A 23,973-nucleotide genomic window follows, 5' to 3' on the forward strand; every position below is an offset into this window, starting at 1 on the left:
TGCGCCTGAGCGGCACCAGTCACCGCAAGACAACCGCTTACCACCCTCAAACGAACGGCCTCACCGAACGGCTTAACAAGACGATCGCCGACATGATTTCCTTGTATGTTGACGCAGACCACCGCAACTGGGACGCCATACTCACTTACGTCACATTTGCCTATAGCACTGCTCTACAAGAAACGACACGCTTCACTCCATTTCGTATAGTGCATGGTCGCGAAGCCACAGCCATGCTGGACGCCATGTTGCTCCCGACTAGTAGTACGTCATCTGTTATGGGTGCTGCCCAATTCGTTCGTCACGCCGAGGCCGCCCGCCAACTCTCCCGACAGCGCATCCGACACCTGCAAGCCCTCGCCGCTCGCCGCTATAACCTCCGCCACCGCGCTGTTAGTTACCAGCCCGGCGAACAAGTTTGGGTTTGGAGCCCAATACGCATGCGTGGGCGCTCCGAAAAGCTTCTGCGCCGATATTTTGGCCCCTACGAGGTATTCTGCCAAGTCAGTGAGGTGAACTATTAAGTTCTTCCACAGAGTACAGTTCGCTCCTCTAGACGGCCGACCCCCGAAGTCGTCCATGTCGCACGCATGAAGCCGTACCACGCCCGCTAGCGCTTCAGGCGTGTCCACACCAGCCGCCGGACACATGCACCGTCCCTTGTCTTCGTGCTTCTCATTGTTGCGGCACCGAGTCGTTGCCCTTCAGAGAGGGGGAGTAATGCCACAGTCCTAATCAGTCCAGTGGCGCCATACCGCGGCCGAACTGTTTTAGATGGGACTTGCCATGCCTTGCGCTCTCTAGGGGCTAGAGGTTCTCACCATAGAGCTACTACTACCAACACTAGAGGGAAAGAGGCGGCAGCACTCCCATGTAAACCCTCTCCACTTTTTTTATAACCATGGGCGAAGCCATATTGTTACTCCGCTCATGGTTCCCTGCATGGTTCAGGCGACCTAGACCAAGTTTAACGAGTTAACAGCAATTGCAGCGTACTAACCTGGCAACCTCGCAACTCCCCCAGCATGGCCGCGCGCTTCGTAGTGCGCGTCAAAAAGCTGTACGAGGAATGGTGCTGCGGCTTGCTTACGTGCTGTGTTGAATTCCTTTCTAGTTCATGCGCAAAATGTTCGCGATGGTGCGCGCACGAAGATACTTCCAGGTGGTGGTGAATCTTGTGCCGCTCATTACGTATGATTTGTGTTTGTGTGAGCCAAGATCAACGAGGTTTGTTGGCGAGGTTCAGCAAGGTTTGTTTTGATGTACAGGGTATTATAAAACATGCATTCCCCATGCCTTTTTGCGTTACCTGGAGTCCCTTTAGTAAAGTTTGCACCATCGTCACCTCCTGTCTTCTCCGGCGGTCAGATCTCGTTGGTGTTCCATACAGGAGACGAGACAGAAGGGAGACGACACTCGCACAGAGTGCAGCGCATGCCTTCTGTACCGCTGCCTGTTAAGATCGGAATTCTGTTTGAATACAACGCAAAATCTGTAACAGACTCCGTTCCGAAAGGTTTAATCTGCTTGCAACGAAGCACCAAAGCGTACATACATGGAAGAATTTTATGCAAGAGACATGTGGGATAAGTCGCACTCGGAGAGCACAAACAGAGTATTGTGCAAGGTGATGATGGTAAAGAGAAACGTTGGAATGCGGTTTGCTCGCGTACAGCTTTGGAAATATCAAAAATTCGGGCCATATTCTGTAAAACAAAAAATTGACAACCAGTGCATCTGCACAATCACAAGCATGTCAGATTATAACACAACCTGCCACTGCAAAGTTACAGCTGGTTTCATAGTTGACAGTCATTTAACTTGAGCAGTTATGTTTGTGAATGCCTGCTTTTTATTTCTGCCATAAATTCACTGACGTTACTGTTGTACCCACTAGACAAATAAAAGTATCATAGCTTGTAAATAATGTCTCAGTCATACACAATGCAGCATTCAATACCTATACATCTTTTCACACACTCAAAGAATGAAGATGAAAAAATAAATAAATAAACAGTACCAAGATCTCTGCTCTTATTTGCTGAACACCTAACAGGGCAGCCTTGATGCAGTACTAGGGGGAACATGGAAAAAAAAACATGTTCAACGTAGTATCAATACAGTGATTTTGCATTAACAATGTTGAAATAAATGTTCGATGTCACTCTTCATCATACTTGTTATCTATAGCACGACTGTGCATCTGGTGCAGATCCCTTCAGAAATAGCATCCCTCATAGCCTACGCCACTCTGGAACGTTAAACCCCACAAAACCAAAAAATAGAACCTTCAGAAATGCACATGGGCGTCTGTGTAAAAGCTGAAATGTGCACCTGCTTTGCATTTCTTTAACGCGAATAAATGTTTGAGTACTTGCTGAACACTTCAGTGACCTTAGCTTCAGAAACATTTTCTGCACTGAACATTGCACTGGTGAAGAGTTGTTGCATTACACATGTAAGGTGTGTTTTAAGGAACTTCAACAAAGAGATTCTTATTTCTTCTACTACAATCGACAGACATATTTACCTTGCGTGTCATGCATAATTGCCATTTATCTGACATAATTTAAGGCATGACACGAGATCTTTGCACGGTAATGGAACGCAGTCCTGACTTTTACACTGCGATACTGCTTTATAAACATGCACGTTGGCCAGGTTCATTCCTACAATGCACTGGTGAAGCAACCCCACTACTATCACTGTATCAACAGTTGTTGAATGCCAAATTTTAGTAATTTAAAATCAGGAGTATTTAAGAGAATATGCAATACCGCTAGTTGGAACAGCTGGTACTCTGTATTTTGTAATAAATTTTCGGCATGTGTAAGACCCCCAGGTATAAAAATTATTGAGGAATCCTCTTCTGCAGCGTGCTGCATAACCCAAGTGCGACTTTGGCTTGTAAAAGTTTATTTATATTAGTTTATTCCTGTTTCCTTCATTCCTTGCTTTGTACTAAATAATTGTCATTAAGTTGCCGAGCAGACAAAGGGATATAATCGAGGGGCTCATTATGACATATACACTGACTGTTCATTAACTTTGGATCCCTTCATGTATGTGTCGTTACGTTGATTAGTGCAATTGGAAATGGTTGTTATTGATGCTGAAACAAGATTTGCTTTGTAAGCAGTGCTCTAACATATGCCCCTCTTGCCCTCTCTGTTATCCTTCTAGCCTCCTATCTCAGTCTGAGAGTGACATATTTCTTCAAAACGAACTTGATCACTCCAATTACATGTGCTGGGTTCTCTTTATAATGTTCTACTTCCTTCAAGCTCTGCTCATGTCGTTGGCAGAACTTCTGGAAGGACTGTATAACCAAGCGGTCAACGTTTTTGTGCCCTTGCTCATCACTGCAGCGGAAAATGTGCTCCGCAGTGCACAGGGTGTGAATTACGAGCGCTGAAGGCATGATTAGGCCTCCATTATTTCTGATGAAAATAAGGACACCTGCGATGTCATCCTGTACAAGCATCTCTAAACACGAGGTGCAGTTTATGCTCTTTGAAACAACCCTCACAATAAAACCACCTATGTAGGTCACAACCTCAGTGCTAAAATTGGTGAGTCCATAGCCAAGACTGCTGTAGTCATGGTCAGTTATGGCAATAGCAATGTACATATCTGGTGACTCGCCAGCTTCATCATCGTTGCTTCTGTGCAGACGCTCATGGGCCACTGTTGCAATTCCCTCAAAATCTGGGGTAAAATTGCCGGTCGTCAGAGACAGCACATCTGCATGCACCAGTAGGCTTCTGTATGCGTACCGGAACTGCAGAGCCGAGGGGTTATTGTTCCATCCCCCTCTCTGGCGGATGCAGCTAAAGAACATTTCAAGGTGATCTTGACTGAACCGGTATGTGCAAATGTAGCTGTAATGAAAATGAAAACACCATGACAATTTGCAATTGTTTTCCTGCCTTGGCAAACAGAATGAAGAAAACATGTCTCCATTCGTAGTTCCTTGTTAATGCAACGAAGCGAAATAACAGTGAAAAGCATATTGCAGTGAGTTCAGTTTCTAGTAGTGCTCAAAACGGCACAGTTATTGCTTAATTGTTTGTTTGATAGCCAATAAGATTCTACTCTTAGTCAGCTAAGCTTATTTGCATTATGTTTCTTGAAGCCATGGTAATTGGAGAGCCTTCTGCTTTCATTTCTGATAATTATATTTTAATCAGTTTTTGTTGTTGACTTTAATAGCTTCATTTTGAATTCTATTTTCATTGAACGCTAAGATATTTTGCTACAGTGGTATTTACTACTTATGCTTCCACCACAGTGGTAAAATGATTGGATTGTTTTGCATTTTTATTGCATTTTTGCTAACTTTCTCAACTCTCCACTGCCCTCATTTGTAACGGCAACAACATGAAAAATACTTTTCTTCTCCATTTCCTTTCAAGAATTGCAGCATGCTTATTCTGTAACTCTGTGCTGTCCTACTGTGGCTCTGTACTTGACTTTTGACTATGTTTGTTATGAGCAACAATACACTGGGCTAGAGTTTGGACTGGCAGGTATTTTCTGTTATTGCCTTAATTATTCAGCGATAGACTAAAACTGCATGCTGTAAGCATGTCTAATAGGATAGCATTATTTCTATAAATTGGTTTTAGCACATGTTTTAGAGGTGCTTTCCCGTCATTGTCACCTTGTCATGCTTTCACTGTTGGTGCTTTCAATACGCTATATAGTTAGGACAAAACGCATTGCCTTGAAACTGCATGAGGTGCCTTCAGCTGCATGGCTCAGCACCATGCACAATGCCCTACGGTCTTGCACCCTTTTTATTAATAAAGCAGCACTGAAAGTTTTCATTCATTTGGATTATGCACTTGTGTATTGACATGCAGTAATATTGTATGAAACACAATATGCAGTCCTACCTGCAAACAGTGGAATCGAAGAGCTTCTGGGCGAGTTCTGCAATGCTCTTCAACGAGAATGCCAAACTTATGACAGACATTCTCCGCCCCGAGATGCATACGAGCTCACGAGACGGAAGACGCAGAGACATGAGCTTTGTAGATAGTTGGAGCATCGTCTGCTTCTGAAAATTGAATGTTGCTGCTCGCAGCGGTGCTTTGAAATCCATTGCAGTTGGACTGTGCGAATTTAATATATCAAAGGCCCTGAAAGAAACATCAAAAGAAGATTGCATTACTTATGCAAACGAGAATTTTACTTCAGAACTCACCGATCAACATCAGCAATAAATTCTGCGGTTCCACCGGACCCATTGAAGTTTTGTATTCCAAGCTCCTTGGCAAACTTTAGGCTTTTGCTCACTGATGCACTGGATGTTTGTGCAGCCAGTCGCACTTTCATAATTTGTCTGTAGTACTCAATATGTGCCCTCCGGAGTTTATTTGCTGCTCGAAGACCTTCAGCTTCTTGCAGGTCTTGCAGCCTTTCAATAAAGCCCCATTCGATTGACTGCAAAATACAATAAATATATTAGAGGTGAATCACACTTTATCAGAGTTGAATATCTTACTCCATATTCATTGCTGTGCAGTGTTTTCTTATCGCCCAGGAGGTTTCTGAGCAATTTTAATCCATGGGCAGCATCGAATACCAGGGACACGGTCCTTGATTGGTTGCAGGGATGGGGGAAGGCCGTCACTTGTGGCTTCATGGATCCGACAGCCAAGAAGCTTGCCCATGGATACATTAGCAGCTAGAGCATCGCATACAACAGCAACGACGTTCAGCGAACACTGTGTCAGCTGCTCGATGGCCTCATTAACTATATTTCTCAGTTGCTCCCCACTGAGTCCATTGTTGAGGAAATATCCAAAGGGAATTTTCCATGGAGCTGCCACGCCAACTACCATGAGCACGAGAGCATCTCCAGCTAGTGAGGAGTCATCTGTGTCCAGTGGGCTCTGACTGTTCCCCAAGTCAACGTAGCCAATCAGTTTCCCTGTCTTAGTGTCCATCTCGCACCTTTTCCTAATACTCATTCCGTCTAGCATCAGGCAGCAAAGCCGCTCTCGTTCATTTTTTGTTTCAAATGACGTTTTGATGTGATTGAGAGCTTCACTTGTAAACCCTGGCCATGCATCAATCACTTTGAGCCAGGTGCGAATGGTCTGCCTGTTGGGCATTGGGAAAATGCTGGCCACATATTCATATGCCCTTGGAGACTGATAATACAGTGTAGTGGCAAACTTCCTCCTCTTCTCACTGTATCGTCTTTGTGACGGTGATTTGGGCTTGTTAGAGCGCCAACTTTTTACTATCTCTCGTGGCAGTTCTCCAAATGCCTCCAGTGTTTCTTGTCCATTCGGAGAAATCAGTTGTTTTTCTTTCATTTCATTTCGAAGGCTTTTGAGGTCAATCATTCGCTTCTTTTTTTCTTTTAACTGTTGTGAGGCTGAATAAAGTTTTCTTCGCGCCACAGACAGCTTTTTCTTGACTGTCCACAGTCGAGTTCTTGGAGATTGTGAAGCAATGTATGGGTGATCGTGGCTTACTCCTTTCTTTTTGCTGGAGCTTTTCAGAGACTGTGTTGTCTGTGGGCAATAGAATACTGTGTCAGCAACTAAGCTTCCATAATAATCTGTATATGCATACCTTATGTTGCACTTTCACTGCTGCTTTGGCTGGGCTCGTTGCACCTTGGTCCTCACTGTGCATCCTTGAACTTGCACAAACTGGTGTAGCTGTCTGCTCAGGCAGAAAGGGTGTGTCAGAGGAGACAGTGCATCATCTGCCTTTTACATGTTACCTGCAAGCACTTGCGTGGAGATTTCCATGGTGATGCTGCTACTGAGCTGGGGGTTTGTGGTGCAGACATGTCCTGAAGCAGAAACAGTTTTGACGCGAGATTCTTGCTATTTATGTACAGCATCTTACCTGCTTTCGCTTGCGTAGGGACTTTCTTGTGGGAGTGTGCAAGAGCTTGCAGGGGGATTTGGGTATAGGTGAGGTGACCGGTTGGCTGAGATGCGGCCTCACACTAATGGCCTGAAGTAGGAACATTTTCACTACTGGAGACACCAGCAATTGGATGCATGAGACACCAATATTCGGATTCATTCTTTTACCTGCAAGCGTGGAGACTTTCTCAGTGGTAACTGAGCTCGCGAGGAGGGTGAGGACATTGTCTGTGAACTGGTTGCTTCTGGGCTTGCGTGCTCCTGCATAGGTATGCCCTAAGATAAAAATTTTGTTGTCTGAAGCACTGGCCTTTCTGCTCACTTAAACTTACCCGCTTGCGTTTCTGTAATGACGTACGTGGCAGAGACTGAAGTCCTGAAATAGCACCGCAAGATGTGCTTGCAACCTAAAGTAAAAATATTGCATGAGCTGAGGCACTCGCTCTATTATAACTTATCACCCTATGCACACAGACTTGGTGAGACACCACGACTGACCGCTGTCAGAATTCTGTTTAATAATGTAGACATGCCCGGCGCACAGTCTCTCCTGCATAAGCCCTCCCGTCTAGTGCACCACTCTGAACTGCTGATACACAGCGGATTTTATTTAATTATCATTAACTTGATTCTTTTTATGTTGAATTGCTGCCTTTACTTTTGTACTGACATACCAGTTGCTAAATTTTTAATTGTAACTTAAATATCTAGCGTTTTGTGGAAAAGTTAGTTTTCTCTTTTTACTTATATTTGGCTGTAAATGCTCTAGACATCAGCTAGGCTCAGAGTAGTTTTTATAACTTACCCGTAATGAGCATTAAAAGTTTCACACTGATTGCAGGTTCTCGTGGACATAAGCAAAGCACAACCACAATTTGCACCTACCTGCTCACTCTGTACCTTTTGGAATATCGTTGGCACTGCGTCTGGTTTTAAAAAGTGCCTGGTGTGGCCGCTGTAAAAGCATGCCTGCTCGAAATGTCTTGAGCAGATCCTGCGCCCTATATGTAAATTAGGCAATGGTGTCCTAATAGCGCTGAGCCACTTTTGCAGCAAGTCTTTGTTGTTGTGAGGAAAGCTGAAACAAAAAAATGACAACTTCGCTTACTTTTCATATACTGTTTCAATGACAAGCCTGTACTATATACCACTAAACGTAAGGCTCCACGAATTATTTTCATGCATGTTGCATGCATACAAGGCAATCTTAAAGAAAAAAAAAAAACACGCGACAGTGCCGTTACGAATTTTTCAGAGAACAGTACTCACACATGAAGAGAAATTCCCGATCCCTTTTGGCATCTTGTTTTGCATATGATGCACGATGGCGGCATTCTGCTGAAACTCTGTGCACGAGCGAGACAAAGCGGTAGATCGCGATGCGCGGAGCCACAGCGCGCTGCGTGCTTATTGCATCTACTGAGCAACTGACAGGCGAGCGTGTATAAGCGGACGGTTCTGTTCTCGGTATTCTCTTGTTTTTATCTGTGTTCTTGTGCTTTCGAGCGAAGGCGGGCTTACTCGCCCGGCCGACTGCTATGGCAGTTTCGGGTGTCGCCCTGAACGCTGCCGACGGGTCCAGAGTCCAGATTCTTGTGTGCGATCGACTGCCGTGCGCGCAAGAGATACGATCGACCAACGTGCGCACGGAAAACGACTTTCGTCTGCAGCGCTTTCCCGGCACCGAATCAGACATCCAAAACCAAAACAAGCAGAGAAGGCAACGTTCGTGCGAAAGACAGCGAACCGAGCGGTGGAAGTGAATGAGTCCAAAGTGCGAAGAGTAGCTAGAACGCACGGTCGAAAAAGAGGGAGACCGCTCTCAGTGGAGTATGCTCGGGAGTGCTTTGAGCAGACACATGGGGCGGAGAGGTGTGTAATGCAGAGCGTATTTGGCGTATCAAACGGCCGTATCTTAATTCTGTCCTGCAGTCTACGCTGTAAGTAGTAATGAACTAGTATACGTAGGTAACCTACAGCTGCTGCAGCAGACGAAACGAAAACGAAACTTTCCCAAGTTTTCTTGTACAGGTCTGCATATTTCAAATTTTGAAACAACAAAGAGTTTGGCGTAATGCTCTAACATTTTTTGGATGTTTAAAGTTTTAGAGGTCTATTTTTAATGTGTTCTGTGCAGCTGTATTGAAAATAAACGCAGTAGCGCAAACAACTAATAAGTACAGGCAACTATGGGAGTAGCAAGATGGCGCTGCTCGAGTGTATGACAAACTCCTCACCGCGCTTTACCCCCCTGGTTCTCACCTTCTTCCTCGCTCGAGCTCCCTGCTGTCTTGTACGTCTAATTAAATCTGGTTTTGAGTGCTTCGACCGTTGATCGGTGACAATAATATAACTTTGTGCACGATGTTAGAACCGGGCCTCCTACCCGGTCACCTCTTTTGGACCTGGGGCATCTGAGCCTGCTGCCACTGCTGCGCAGAGCCGAGCGCTGACACGGTCGAGGCGACAGTGAGTCAACCAAGCATTTATGCACGGTATATATACAAGGACGTTACGTAGTCTGCACAGGGGCCGCGAGCACCACAGGCTCCCACAAAGGAGCGCAGCGATGACCCCCCGGAGGACGTCTCTATCGCTTGCTGTCTCCGTATGCACCTCGTCTGCTGCTCCCGCTCAGCGCGGCTCGGCTTTATAGCCTCAGAATCGTTGCAGCAGCCAACAATTCGAACCTTCAATCAGGCCACGCCACTGGTCGCCGTTTGAATTGGACGAATGGGCGACAGGCGCCCGACCGTTCAGAGTTTGAAGCCCGGAAGGGGGGGGGGGGGGCATTCCGCCCTGCGAGCTTTTATGCTGCAGATTTGTAATAAGGTCTAAAACAAATTGACACCCGCCGAAGTGCAGCCATACAGCTGCAGAGGAAAGCTATACAAGACCCACAGAAACTTCGGTGGCCCCTGGGAAGGTAGCCACACCAGGTGCAAGATGTGATACGAGAGTAATTACCCATTGGCATTCACCCAAACGCAGCCATACGTCAACAAAGGAAGGCTATACAGCTTTCACATAAACTTTGTAGTTATTTCTATTTCGTGTTTCGAACCCGGGACCATCGCTTCACCGCAGCAGTCACCATGACTATCCAGCTAGCCGGGATGGCTACCATAACGTGGGCCGAGCGCGAATTGATGAATAACTCGAAGTGGAAACAGTTTTTGTGAAGTTGTTAGTTGTTAGAGCGAGTGCTCCAGTGAAGCGGTTGCTCCGGGTTCTAACCCCGGACCAGGACGAATGTTTCTTTAGCTACGAAGTTTGTGAAAGCTGTATAGCTTTCTTCTATAGCCGTATGCTGCGCTTGGGGGAGGGGGGGGGGGAGTGCCAATTAGTAATTACTCCCTTATTATAGACTCAGGTATAAGTTCATACAAATGGGAATATATTTTCCTCACTTTTAATAACCTTTTTGGGCTTCTCAGTATTTTCAGTATTTGTAGCTGATAGATACCGTAAACAGCCACAGTTACAGTCACAGGCCTTGATGTCTTGAATGACGAGACATCAGAAGCACAAACATTATAATTTTATTTGCATGCATTTACAAAACTTTTTAATTGTCAGATCACATGGATTCTCTGTTTTCAGAAGACCATCTGCTGCTTTATCAATAATCGCGTCTCTTTACTAAGAACATCAAGAGCAGACAACTGAATAGATAAAGAGCTGTTAGTCTTTCAGAAAACATTGACAACACAACTTACTGGCTTGTGAGATGCCTCGCTTGCACATTGCAATTTATTTTTACCCCGAACAGAACAACACGAAACAGAACACAAGACCGTGAGCATGGCAACATCACCGTGCACAATGCATTCCTGTAATATTGATTCACAGAAGAAGAGAGAACTAACTTCTGGATAGACCCCAAAACATCATGTAGACTGCGATATGGTGCTGTGTTACCTAAGCTGCCATAAAGTAGCTACACTGCTGAAATCGTTCTCTTAGTGATTTGGACAACATACTGCGAATTCCTAGGCACTCGAAAAACAGGTGACTAAGCGAATAAAACGATCAGACGGGTCACTCGCATAAACAAAGGTATAAACACCTCCATGCATAAGAAACAAAACATCTCCACAGAATCATTTCGAACATTACTATGTTCAAAAAAGCAAACTGTCAGATTGGTGCCGGCCGAACAGGAAATTGGTGCCGGCTGAACAGACTGAGTGACACATCCAAAGATATTACAGCGTGAATAAGGATGCGCTTCATACGGCACCCCTATCACAAAGGAGACATTAATAAAGGGTGGAGCATTTTTTAATCATTTAAGGCCGATAGCGCATGGCTGGAAAAAGCGGTTTTTTTCTATTGCTAAATTACAACCACAAACAAGAAGCATACGGAACTGTGCATTACGCCAAAGACGCTTAACAGCCGCATAATGTATACCGAAAACCTTTCATAACTTTCTTAATGCTCATAGAATTCATTCAAAAAGGATATATATTCATATTCAGTCCAGATTCGTCAATACTTATAACCGTAACAAACTGGCCTCGTCTGCAAGAAAGTTGCATGGCCCTTCGGTCGCAACAAGACTTGTGAATATTTCAGGTAAGACATTTCAATGCTCGGTTGCATAAAACCACAACTCCGCAAAAATTACGCGCCGCCTCCTGCATAGTTTGCCAAATAACTGTGTACTCTGAGAACTAAGTTTCGAGCATTCACACCACCCCTTGATCTCTAAGATGCGACTAACAATTTTATGAGACCACAGCTCCAGCTTTTTTTTACTTCTCTTTCAGTGAAATTACAGAATTTTCTGCAGTTCCCTTCGTTTACAGGAAGCAGAGCATATTTCGCTGTTGAAATTGGACTATTTGTTCAAACGAAAATCGCTGCATCTGTCACGTGGTGCACCAGTGTGTTGTTTTCACTTGCCGGTGCTACACGAAGTAATTTCAGTGCCTGCAGAAGCGCGATATGCCTATTCGTGGCAAGCGGAAGGCACTTGAGATACAGCCGAATGATTTCCTAAAATTTGCCTCCGGTTGCCTCTTCTGAGTGAACCTTAACGCTTGTCATGCATTCTGTAAACAGCAGGTATACGTGCTAACGAGACAAAACGGAACGCAAAGGAGTTCGGCTAAGTGCATTAGGCATGCTCGTAAAAAATTGCGTCGCCTTTAGCTAAACAGACAATGTAGGTAAATTTATATCCTTATCATGCTGATGACTATATCCGACCGCTTACTCAATCCGGAAGAGGCTCTAGACCCTTTGTATCAATATTCGGCACTTTTTATTTGTGGGTTACACACGAGCATAATTTCCCACGCTTGCGTTCAGTAAACGTTTGTTTCTTCTTCCATTCAAATCCAATAGCTGCACGAAAATTCTCGCTTCGAGGTTCAGAAACAGTCTGTTTGCCAACACTAGTTAACAGCTGAACGTCTGCTACTGTCCTGTTGTACACGAGAATAACTTCACACGTTTGTGCACAATAAACTGTTTTGTTCATACCTCCGTTTACAAGTAATAATTTGGCTTAAATTCTGACCTCTTTCATCACTAACTTCCAGCTAAATGCCTGCTACACCATCACTTGGTCTGCGCCCAATACTCCCAGGACGAAGAGGCTCACTACAGAGCAAAATGAACAATCCGTGTCGAGACGCTTATTTCCATAAAGGGTGGCGTTCTTATATGACGACATTAAAAAAAAAAACTAGCACTTGGGAGCAGTGCATTACAGTACATGACATGCCGTATCAAAACACAGAAGGATAGCCTTAAGATCCAACGTATGGGACTTAATCAGAAGTACTATGACGTGTGCAGACATATGCTGTTCAGATTTTCGGTTCGATCACTTCGCAGAAGTGATCTAAATGCTACAGCGAGTGTTATTACGAACAATAATTGCCTACCACTTTTCGTGCTAGGCGTGCATATAGTTATTCATTACTACCTTTACCTAAAGTACTTCAATACATGACCGTCTATGAATGCGGCTACCGACCACCGTTTTCTGGAAGTTACGTTACTGTCGCTGAAGAGAAATCCTTTTCTCTTTAAGCATAAGGCACTCATACTCTGCACAAAGGAAGCTTGTCGTACTAAGACAGCCTCTTCATTTCTCGAGTACAAGCATGTGTCTCTAAAAACCTTGACCTCAATCACATGGGACCTCAATACGGTTGTATGAGTGCTTCCATGAAGAGAAAACGACCGTACGTCATTGTCAACAGATCATAATTAAAACGAAGTTCATGAATTCAGAGCATACGAACTTCGTTGTCAACAGATCGTAATTAGAACTAATTAATCAGCTAGATCTGTGCGAGGTGAGTAAGACTGCATACCACCACGAACGTTTTACAGCCTCTTTCTGTAGTCATGAAATATATCACTATAATATTGACTATCTTTATATTATTGACTTTCCTCTTTCAAACTTGGCTAAACTCGCGCGGCGTAAAAAAGTATCAGTTATTCATCCACATCTTGAACTGGACACTAGTGATTATATAGCACTTTGCGACGCAAGCTTAACGCGCCATAAGCACTCGCAGACACTTTGGGAATGTAGTTTTCGCACTGACTGCTTTAAATATTTTTTTTTTCATTAGTGACCAGAGAATGGAGCAGTTTGAGTACATACATTACTAATAGTTCATCACTGACAAGATTTGTTACTGCACTTGACAGCGTATTGTCCCATTAGCAAATGATTTTATGTGCATCGCTTTGGCTATTAATATCCCCTTTCTTATATTCTGTTATTGATGCCTAAATGTTTCACTATGCCACGTTACATAAGCAAACACCAGTACTACGTTCATGCCTTGGCACGGCACTTTCATTATATTTACGGCCGGAAATCCTTGTGTATAATATATAACGCACCTCACAGTCCTCATTTTGGTACTATAATAACGTTGCTTATTGTTCTATAGTTGCTTATAGCCTTATTTCGTGCCCCATTTCTTAACGTTACAGATTTGTTCTATTTGCGTTTTACTATTTGTTTCTGCTGCTTAACATGCTGGTCAGTATAACCCTCTCGTTAACTTTAGACCATTATCCCGTTATTCTAACAATGCCCTCCTGTCCTTATTCCAAGTGGGATTAGCAGCATGTACATATAAACAAAATAAAATAAAATATTTTTTGTCTCCAGGCACTCTTTTTTCTCAATCTTCACTCTCAATCAGCCTGAATCAAAGAAATTTAAGGGGCTTGGTGTGTTAATTCACCCAAGGTAATACCCCTGAATTGTCTTCCAAAGAAGTTTCATTCTTAATCCCACAGCTGGAGCAGAGCACGACGAAAAAAATGAGTTCGACATGCCTAAGTTCGTCTAGGGCGCTGGAACAGTTGAGCGTCCGCCAGTGCAACAAACGCAAGTATAGAATCCTGTAGGCAGCTGCCAGCAAACACTTGTTACAGGGATAAAGGAAGTTTCTTTATCACTTCCGCTTTTGCGTTTATCGACGGCTGAATTGGCATTGGAACCCTTCCCTAGTTCTATCTGAGGTCAGGAAAAGCGCTGCATTAATACCACCTTTCTTGACTATCAGCGCGAGATCTTCATTAAGATTAGTAGTGCTGGTCACACTTCCCCATCGCATCTTGGCATTGCGGAGATCTTCGTTAAGATTAGTAGTGCTGGTCACAATTCCCCATCGCACCTTGGTACTGCGGAGCTCTGCAACGAGTAGATAGGGAGGAGGAAACTCTTCGTAAAAAAAAAAAAAACTTCCATTCATTTGTTCACGTTATCTACACTCGCCTGCCACGCTCCTAATCATCTTGTCAACAGTAGAAATGAGCAGGAGGAAGCCTCATGACTACTATTTGGAGTAAGGTGCCAAGTGCATGCCGAGGCCAGGGTCAACATAAAACAATGTCTCACACTTAGCACCCAGCCCCAGTTAAAGCTAGGTTCGATCGGACTGTTTTAGATTAAAATTAAAGAAATTCCGAGGGGACGAAGCTGAACTAAACTGTAGACAACTTTTGTTTTGTACTGTAAAACGCATTGCACTCTTTCGGCTGTATGCTGTCGGGCTCAGCTCCCAAAGACGTTTGACGCAAGCTCGCGCGTGCTCATGTCAAACGCAATAGACGATTCATTCGTTTTCAAGAGTCAGTACTAGGCTTGAGAACAGTTGCACAGGCTTGTGGCCTTCCGCACAGTTCATAAGGCACCGCCCTGCGGCCAGAGGGCGCTGTGCAGTCACACGACGTAGCCGGTGTAGTCGCCATGCGAGGCCTCACGGCATTCCTTAATGCGGTGGGCCCTGGCGGCCGCCGCGTCGTCCTCGAAGCGGCGATGGCAGCGCCAGCAGAAGAGGCGACGACACGCCCAGCAGGCGTCCACCTTGCCTTTGCTTGTGGCGCTCCGCTCGAGGCTCGCCCCACAGTCCGGGCACACAGCTCGCTTGCCGGGGTCTCCCTCCAGCCGCGTCTGCGGGCAGAAAGGTCGGGTCGCAGTGTGGTCTCAGCGCGCCTGAAGCCACGGGAATTCTTCAGGAAGTCGAAGAATGCGTGTGGCTCAAGTTTTCAGGCTGCTTTTCTTTGGCGGCTGATGCAAGGAAAATAATATTGGTTTCAAACCTAAACGTGCGTAGCAGCAGTGCCGTTCTCACGCTGACGACAACAGCAAGGTGCAGCAGAGCTTAGCTCGAGTCTAATGTCGCTGGAGATACTAACGGAGAGAAAAGGCTGTAATCACTAATCAATAAACAATATGAATACTCATTTGAAATGCTTAGCAGGAAAGCGTGAATTGACGAAATTCGTGATTTTCAGAGCTGCAGTAATGGACGTACGCTAACAAGCATGTCATTGGAAGAACTGTTTGACGAGCGTGTCAAAGTCGGAATACCGATATCTATATGTGTTCCTTCCTTTCACCGGTTCAGAAAAAGTGCAGTTATTTACTGCCTCTTGCTTTTGCGAAGACCTTACTCTTAGGCTGGGTTCTGGTATAGAAAGGCACGATGTGCGAGGTTCAACGTCCTGAAACTGCACGCATGAGCTATGAAAAACATCGCAGTGAAGGGCTTGGGACTAATTTCGACCATCTGCACTTATATCGCAAAACATATGAGCTCTGTGGAATTTTCTCTGCATCGAAATGCGGTTTCCGCAGCCGGGATACCCTTCCACAATCTCAAAAAGTTTAGCGAAAAGCGGATTTAGGCAGCTCAGCCACGCCGTAAGTTCGGTCCCGTCCCAGGCGCGGATACCCTGCCGTTCCGCGCGTCTCACGCGCCGAACTGCCAAGTGCGAAAGAGAAGGGATTGACATCGCAGTAACCGACACAGACTTTCGCCATAAATAAACTTCGCCGTGGCATTTGCGCCAAGGCCGACGTGTCTCCGTATCTGTTCCGAGATACGACTGAGGGTATGTACAAGCCTGCTCATTTGCGGAACTGTCGTTCGAATAATGCTTCTTAGAAACACAATGATCATGTGTGATGAACTTACCTTTAATTTTTTTCGTGCTGCGCGGTTGGCGCCACAAAATGAAATATACTCACAAAATACACTATATTAGACTAGAAAGGCAAGCAAAAGCAATCATTGCGGCCACAGAAAGACGTGTCGAATGTGCTCCTCTGAAGGCCTGGGATTACTCTCGTGTGACGTGGTAAACGGTGAGTTTAAGGCGTCCAGCTATTCCTCCAGTGCTGGTCTCATCAGTGAAGGCCCCGTCGTCTGGTCTTGTTAACACGACTTGGACGCTCCAGGGAAACCAGTCTCTGAAGCGCATATCGGCCACATTATGTAATAAGTTTTTAGAACGTGCCACGATTATTTCGGCAAGATTACTTTTCACGCAATTTTGATATAAACAGACCTCAGACAAAGACGCCAAACGCAAAATAATTCTACAGTGAGGACAGTTGCGCAAACGACCATAAGAGAAAGGCGTTGGTGCAACTTCATGAATCACATTCCTCAAGCTTCAACAACACACGCTTAAGTACCTTGTCAGAGGTGCCCTCCAGCGCCATGGAAGCTCTGAAAGCGGCACACGACATCCCGTAGTGGTACAGTGAACGGCACCTGCATGAACGCATTGCAGACATGAGTCACCTTATTGACACCTGTAGCTTTCTTTGGCTTAGACATACATGTATTTTTGTTGACTGGGGAAGGTGCTCGACTCTTAGGAAAAGGGTCTCGCAACAAGGAAACAAGCCCTTTGCACGTAGGGTTGAATATGCATGTCCAGGAAAAGCCAAGGCAGCTCAGTTAATCGGCACCTGTTAACTGAACATGAAAAGTTTTTGACTCACTTGCCCACAAGCTTATCCACTGAATACTTCAAAATGGGCGCATTGGCAGCTCCGACAACTGCATGAAAGTTGATGAAGAAAAACAGCAGAAGATGCACAAACAGACGATATAAAAAGGCTGGCTGCCACCTGAATCTTACTGGTGCCAAAGAAAGCCCATTCATCCCCTTCAACCACCATGCACATCAAGGCACTTGCTTTCCAGAGAAACTGTGGGATCAGGTATGCACAATTTTTTCATTTGCAAAAAAACAAAACAAACAAGGGTGCTGATTGTGATACTACCCCAAAGCGCTGACGGTATCAATGGCGCGGCGTTTGAGAAGGTTTGCGCCGGTTCTGATGACGCGTGTCGGGCTGGTTTTGATAAGGCAGCGCGGCATGCGAAGCATTCTGCGCAGTGTTTGATAAGGCGCCGGAGCAGGTGACGCACCAGCTTTGGATGCTTCTGCTTTGCCCTGGAATAATTGCTTGCTAGAAAAACGCACTCTTTGCAAATAGGAAGTGCTCTGGGGATAATCGCAGTGTTATCAGAGCAAAGATTGTTTGACAAAACCGTGTATAGGGAAGCGTACAAAGCTAAGCATAATCACTAAAATATCACGTAAAATATCTAGACTAACCCAGCACAGCCAAATGAAACGAGAAACAACGCCTGATCTCTTGACCAGACGCTCTTGACGTACATTAAACCGACTCAAACAGTATGAAGAATTCCCTGGAAGGAGTGCGCGCTTGGCACTGAACAAAAATTGTGTGACTGCTTCATAAAGTGGCCAAGTATTCTAAATGAATCTTTTACTGCGCAAACAACTTTGAGTTTGTCTCCTACATTTCGAAATCCACTGGAGGTTTCTTTAGATGAAGAATGAAAACAAGATGTGTTTTTCCTGGGTGTGGGGAACTACAGTTGGCTTCGTTTTGGACAGGAAGTGCTATAGCATGTAGGTGTGTACGAATATAGCATTTTTTGAATATGAATTGAACATAAAGGAAGTTCAAAAGTTCAAAACGGCCCTATTCAAAACGGTAGTTTTCAATTATTATACGCTGGGGAACTTAGCTTTGCTGAAGAATAAAACAGGAAGAGTCGACAATTAAAGCATGGTTCGAATATTCAGTATTACAGGTTAAGACGTCGATGATTATAAAAACACCGTATATTTATAATTATAAAACGCAATGGAAAACACTATTCCAGACTGAAGAATCGTCATTATGCTCAAATTAATGAGGAATCCAAACTTATCCAAGAAAAAAAAAGGCTGTCGTGTAAAAATGTCAGCGGTGAAAAAATATATGTGAGAATACTAATCTTATAACATTTTGCATAGAACCACCACTTAACTGCGTCGCAGTCACTGAAGCTTGCCCAGCCTTACCCGCGAACAAGAAATCGAATGTTTTCCGGCCACTCAAGGATATTCGACATTCATCGAATGTTCGCAGGCTTTAGAATACTGCATGGAACTGCATACGGGACTAACCTTTCGGATAAAGAATGTTCATTGTGCAACATGCAGTCCACTCAAATGTTTCGAATAATGCCCTCCGCTTACTCTTAATATTCCATCGCTAAGGACGCTGATAATTTTCTGGCTTCTCGAGTTGAAGGAGGGCACGAACCGGAAGGAATCACTCACCGGAAGCACACGGCGTTTGTGCAGCCGGGACAGATGTGCACATCTCCCAAGACGCGGACACCCTGGTCTTCGACGTCTGCCTTGGAGTCTAGGGCAAAGTGGCACTCGGGGGTAGGGCAAGGGCACCACCGACCATCAGTGTCCGCTGCGGATGAGCACTCAAACGACCTACGGGCGAGGTCACTCAGCAGTGTCTGGTCGTTGTTTGCTGCGTGGACGATGTCGGCGATGGCCCAAGGTGAGGCACAGTCCTGGGGGCACCATGATGCGACAGATCAGCGGCGTCAGCTTAGAGTTGGTCGTTGATTGATTCACATAGCCCACGCCAGTGTGTAAATGAGGAAAAACAAAAATCCTAAGCCTTTTGTTTCTTGGAATTACCCTTCGTGGTCGCGACCAGCGGTGGTACACCACATACGCACAAACGCACAAAACCAGTCTCTTTTTAAAACAAAAAAATTTTCGCGGATTAGAAAAAAAATATAGCTCCACCACTTTCAAATTTCACCTGGACCAAAGGTTCATAGGTGGCGCATTTTCGAGAGTGCCTAATATCCGGCACAAGTGCTCCTTATTGCAGGCCCGTCTGGATAACGTGTCAAATGCCCAGCTTGAGAACATAATGGTTGTCGGCTAGTTTTCTACAACGGTGACGGTTGCACTAACGGCGCGACCCCAGCAAAGGTACCATAAGAGGTGTCGTGTTACAATGAATTCCTGTCTGCAATTACCAGGCTGGAAAACGGTAGCTGGGCAGGCGCCTTAATGTAATGATGGTGCGACAGGTGCATCGCTTGTGATTTATGTGCGAATACGTCTTCAATTCCTTTGACCTTGACGCTTTTCCAGCTGAAGTGAATGCATTTGCAATTATTAGCGCATGGAACTTCTTGTTTCTGTCAATGCTATCAGTGCTGTTGTAACTTCAGCAACCTACGACATTTTAGACGAGATACGTGTATGCATGCATGGGCAGGTCCATGTAATGTGAAAGACATCCAGGTACGAGTAAATGTGGGGACGTTTCTATTCTGTGAGCAGTTTCCTGAAAGCCAGCTGGTACCTTTACTGCCTTCTGAAGTTCGATGCTGAAGTAAGCAAAAATTTTATTCTTGAGCACAAATTACCCCTTCTCAGTCATTCGGGTTCAACACTACACATAGTACCGATAGCGTGCGCAAATCCAAAGCCTTGTTATTTTTAGCAACATCTCAAATTTTAAGCCAGTCACATATAACAAAAACCTCGCATAAGCAAACCACGGCTGTTTGCATGATTTGTACCAAGAAAAGCAGAGATAACGCTCCACACGCGCCCCCGACATGGTCGCGGCGGAGGCACAGCGCACCTTCTCGAAGCATGACAGAGGCAGGGTTGCCCTCTTGAGCGCCAGCAGCAGGCACATCTCGCAGTGCCAGTGGCCGCACAGCTCCAGGCGGTGTCCTGGCACTGGGGCCTCTTGCTTACTAGGAGGAAGCGCAGGCTCGAGGCACATCGGGCATCGGTCGTCGGCCGGGCTCTGCGCAGGCTCCGCCTGCACGCGACGACTGGGCAGCTGGCGCACCAGATCTTCAGCCTGCAGGAACAACACAAAGCGCACTGAAATTGCAGTCGCTTTAAATCACGCCTGTTGTAGCAGTTGATTGTATTTCGCTGAAATATTTTCTAAAATTTTCTCCCTCCCTGAAAAAGATGATGCGACAGCAGCTCTTTTACTATACCCTGACCCCAGCCTGATGAGTGGACCCACCAGGACCACCATTCCTTTATTAGGTAACGAAGGCGCATAACCATGAGAGGGGGCAACGAGGAGTAGGCAGAGTCTTCTATGTTTGCATGGTCTTCAGTCACCTCACATTGCTCCGATCAGGCCATTGAGGGAGCCACATCTTGAAAACACCACTTGGACATTAGTCAGTTGCTGCCTCAATCTCGCGTAGTACCTTGGCCATGCCATGAGGAAAAAGATGAAGTGGAGAGTGAAAGAAGGAAAGAGGTGCTGCGTATTGGACACTTAAGTCAGCATTATACTTGACAAGAGAACGCAAACGTTTCCGGTTATGACAGACTGAAGCGTCGATTTGTTTTCATCACCATCAGATATCTCGAAAGCTTACTTGTGCGACGGCTGAGTCTGTGCCAACAATCTCGACCACCTCGAAGCGGCGGTCGAACTTTGCCGCGTCCAGTTTGCACTCCTTGGCCAGATACCAAGGATCGTCGCCGAATGCTGCCACGAAGGACCTCAGCGTGCTGACTCCGTCGCCGACAAGCTGTAGGGTCTCCCTCTTGCGCGTCTCCTGCGGGAAGAGTGCAAAATCACAGATTGTTTGCATTTTCAAAGCACTCCAAGTGAACTCGGCACACGCAGAAGGGAGAATGGACATTGTACACAGTTCTGTCAGTCATCTGCAGAAGAACGCGCAGAACAATACAAAATATCAATTCTACACCATCTGAACAACCTGCAAAGAAGCGTTTTATTCTAGAGGTGAACGATATTTGCCGATCGAAGGAAATCCTTGTGAATTTGGTTCTAGCACAACGTCGCCAGGTTAAAAAAAACTGCGCTCAAATGACTGAACAGTTAAAGTATTGGAACAAGGTTCTTTCAGCTGCGTTTGCTGGCGTCCAGGACATCGTCCAGGGCCGGAGGGTAGATTTGTACGATCACACGCAGGGACAGTAAACCTGCTGAATCGCAATGTGTCGCGTGTGAGAGCTTATCTGAGAACCGCATTTCGTGCACTTCCGATGCGTTTAGCGTGTCCTGAGCATAGCGCTTCAGTGCACCTTGGGCGAAAGTATGCACAAGACTGAAGGCCATGACCATTACTTGGTTGCGAGGGACTACCTACGGATATAATAAACCTAATAAATCTAACTGCCTTAAGAGTCAGTGGAGTTTTATTTAACCAAGAAACACCATGTACAATAAGGGATGCCGTAGTGGGGGGGCTCTTAATTAATGTGAATCATCCGGGGGTTCTTTACCATGCAGCGAAATGGCACTGTGCATGGATGTTTTTTCGTCCTACCAGGATCAAAATACGGCCGCAGCAGCTGGGAAAGATGCTGCGCACTCGTGTCCGGTAGCTGAATGCTGTAGGCACTTACCAAACATGGCCTAACCGCCAAGTACAACTGCTAGCATCAGAGTTTAACTCTACGTATTGTTAATCGAAGGCCTTTTCAATTCAACCTGGGTAAGTTCAACATACCCGGAGCAGTCGGTTCACCTGTGTTGTGGGTAAGGAAAGCTTTTGCGTGTTGGCAAGCAGCTGAAGCAGAAGGAATACAGAAAGCTCGAACGCTGTCTCCAGCTCAGACCACTAACAGCACGGCAGTCGTGAACGAAGTCAATCGTCTGTATCCAACCCTCCAAGTCTTGTGTTATGTGCTTTCTAACTGGTGCCCATATGGATTATTCCACAGAGTTCCTGAATATTACGTACAGGGAAAGCAGGTGGCGCTGCTGTTCATTCATCATGAAGAGGCGCAGGAATGTGGGAAAGATGTTTCGTATTTGGCTTAGCTATATTTTATTGCTGGGCATGAAATATGGATTCAGCCATAACAATAATAACCCGCCGCGGTGGCTCAGTGGTTAAGGCGCTCGTCTAGTGAACCGGAGTACCCAGGTTCGAAGCCGACCGCGGCGGCCACGTTTCGATGGAGGCGAAACGCAAAAGGCACCCCTGTGCTGTGCGATGTCAGTGCACGTTAAAGATTTCCAGGTGTTCCAAATTATTCTGGAGATCCTCCACTATGGCACCTCTTTCTTCTTTCAATCCCTCCTTTATCCCCTCCCTTACTGCGAGGTTCGGGTGTCCACCGCGATAAGCAAGACAGTTACTACGTCCATTCCTTTCCTGAAAAGCAGTTTTCATTTCATAACAGTAAGACTTCTCCTGGCAGTCCTCAGGGAAATGCTGTGAAAGTTTTGATACCAGCCGAATATTTGTCTTGAATTTATTGAAGTGAAAAATGCGTAATAAAGATAATTTCACCTGCGTGCAGAGGAGAGCATCGCGGCGCAGCTGCCGATTTGGAGACGTAATTCGTTTTCGGCCCCGCACTAGCCAAGACAAGTAAGAAACCGTCTTCCCGGAATTCTAGCCGTGGATCAAGTGCGCTTTAACTCGCATGTCCAGTGGCGTCAACTTTCTCTGCAGGTCATATTGAGAACCTACGGATTACTGAAGTGGTGTGGTCCGGCTTTATGCGAGCCATTGCTTCAGGGAAATGCTTTCAGGGTTTCAAGGCTAAACGCGATGCTACCTTTCAAGTGAGACCAATAAAAAATAAGCAGTACGCTACAGTCAGTGGCGCCACACCACTTTCAAGTCAGCGCTGGCTCGGTTGCTCCATCTAACACAAACGAAACATCAGTCGATCCCGAGAGGTTAGCCAGACATCGAAGATCGCAGGCTGCAAGCACCAGAGCCGTCATCATGCTAGCTGGAAAGGCTGTCCTCGATATTTGCTTTGCAATGTTCGGAACTCTGGTGAGCCCTTAACTCAGAGCTCGCTTTTATGCTAATCGAGGTGCTCACATGTAACGCACAGTGTCGCTGCAAACATGGTTGTGCTGGAGAGAGAAAAATGAGCTGAATGCCAGAAAGTATGCCCAGCTTAGTTAGCTTAGTTTCGTGCCTGCTTAATTCTTATATCCCAGGCCTGGCTGCCCGTAATGCACCGTATTTGATTCGAAACCTGAGGCTAGAAAAACTCCACAATTTTCTAGCTGCAGTGTTCTCGCTGCCCCAATCTGCTTCCCCTGGAGAATTAATAACGACACGGGTTGCTGTTACAGCGATAGCTGTTAAGGGCAGGTTTCCTGGTTCTGCGCCGTCGGCGCAGCTGGCGCAATTCCCCGCCACGACGCCCATCGGTCAGCATCCAGTAGACTCATGTAGACATCACCAACTTGCCTCACTGATTAGTAGGCACGGAGTTATGCTATGCATGCGGTCACAGCCACACGCTGTGCTCAGTGGTCCGAACACAGTGACATCATGCGGTGTCTGCCAGAGAAAAAGTCAAATAATAATGAATTAACACTACTTCATTTACCAGTACCTCGTGTTGCACAGTGGCAACCGTAGTTTGTGCTTTTTATTGTTTTTAATTACAAGGTTGCGGTTGG

At 45.6% G+C, this 23,973-nt stretch overlaps 2 protein-coding genes across 2 annotated transcripts in view; both read right to left on the bottom strand.

Moving 5' to 3' along the window:
• Nucleotides 1-947: 947 nt before the first annotated feature.
• LOC144119993 (uncharacterized) lies at nt 948-8,716 on the bottom strand. Its single transcript, XM_077652482.1, has 11 exons — nt 8,166-8,716; nt 7,782-7,974; nt 7,229-7,303; nt 7,065-7,157; nt 6,874-6,984; nt 6,746-6,817; nt 6,592-6,684; nt 5,210-5,448; nt 4,899-5,144; nt 3,530-3,881; nt 948-956 (listed from the first exon to the last, which is right to left on the bottom strand). Exons 1-11 carry the CDS (start codon nt 8,228-8,230, stop codon nt 948-950), a joined length of 1,548 nt encoding a protein of 515 aa, XP_077508608.1. The 5' UTR covers nt 8,231-8,716.
• Nucleotides 8,717-10,309: 1,593 nt separating this feature from the next.
• LOC144121757 (uncharacterized) overlaps nt 10,310-23,973 on the bottom strand; it is a 45,688-nt gene continuing 32,024 nt past the window's right edge. The window contains exons 5-9 of the mRNA XM_077655126.1: nt 20,942-21,124; nt 20,173-20,400; nt 18,825-19,075; nt 16,870-16,948; nt 10,310-15,339 (exon numbers count right to left, since the gene is read on the bottom strand). Of these exons, the coding sequence (XP_077511252.1) occupies nt 15,109-15,339; nt 16,870-16,948; nt 18,825-19,075; nt 20,173-20,400; nt 20,942-21,124 (972 nt within the window). The 3' untranslated portion in view covers nt 10,310-15,108. The remainder of the gene's footprint in view (nt 15,340-16,869; nt 16,949-18,824; nt 19,076-20,172; nt 20,401-20,941; nt 21,125-23,973) is intronic.

The sequence above is a fragment of the Amblyomma americanum genome, chromosome 2 (genome assembly GCF_052857255.1).
Source record: "Amblyomma americanum isolate KBUSLIRL-KWMA chromosome 2, ASM5285725v1, whole genome shotgun sequence".
In the NCBI taxonomy this organism is placed as follows: domain Eukaryota; kingdom Metazoa; phylum Arthropoda; class Arachnida; order Ixodida; family Ixodidae; genus Amblyomma; species Amblyomma americanum.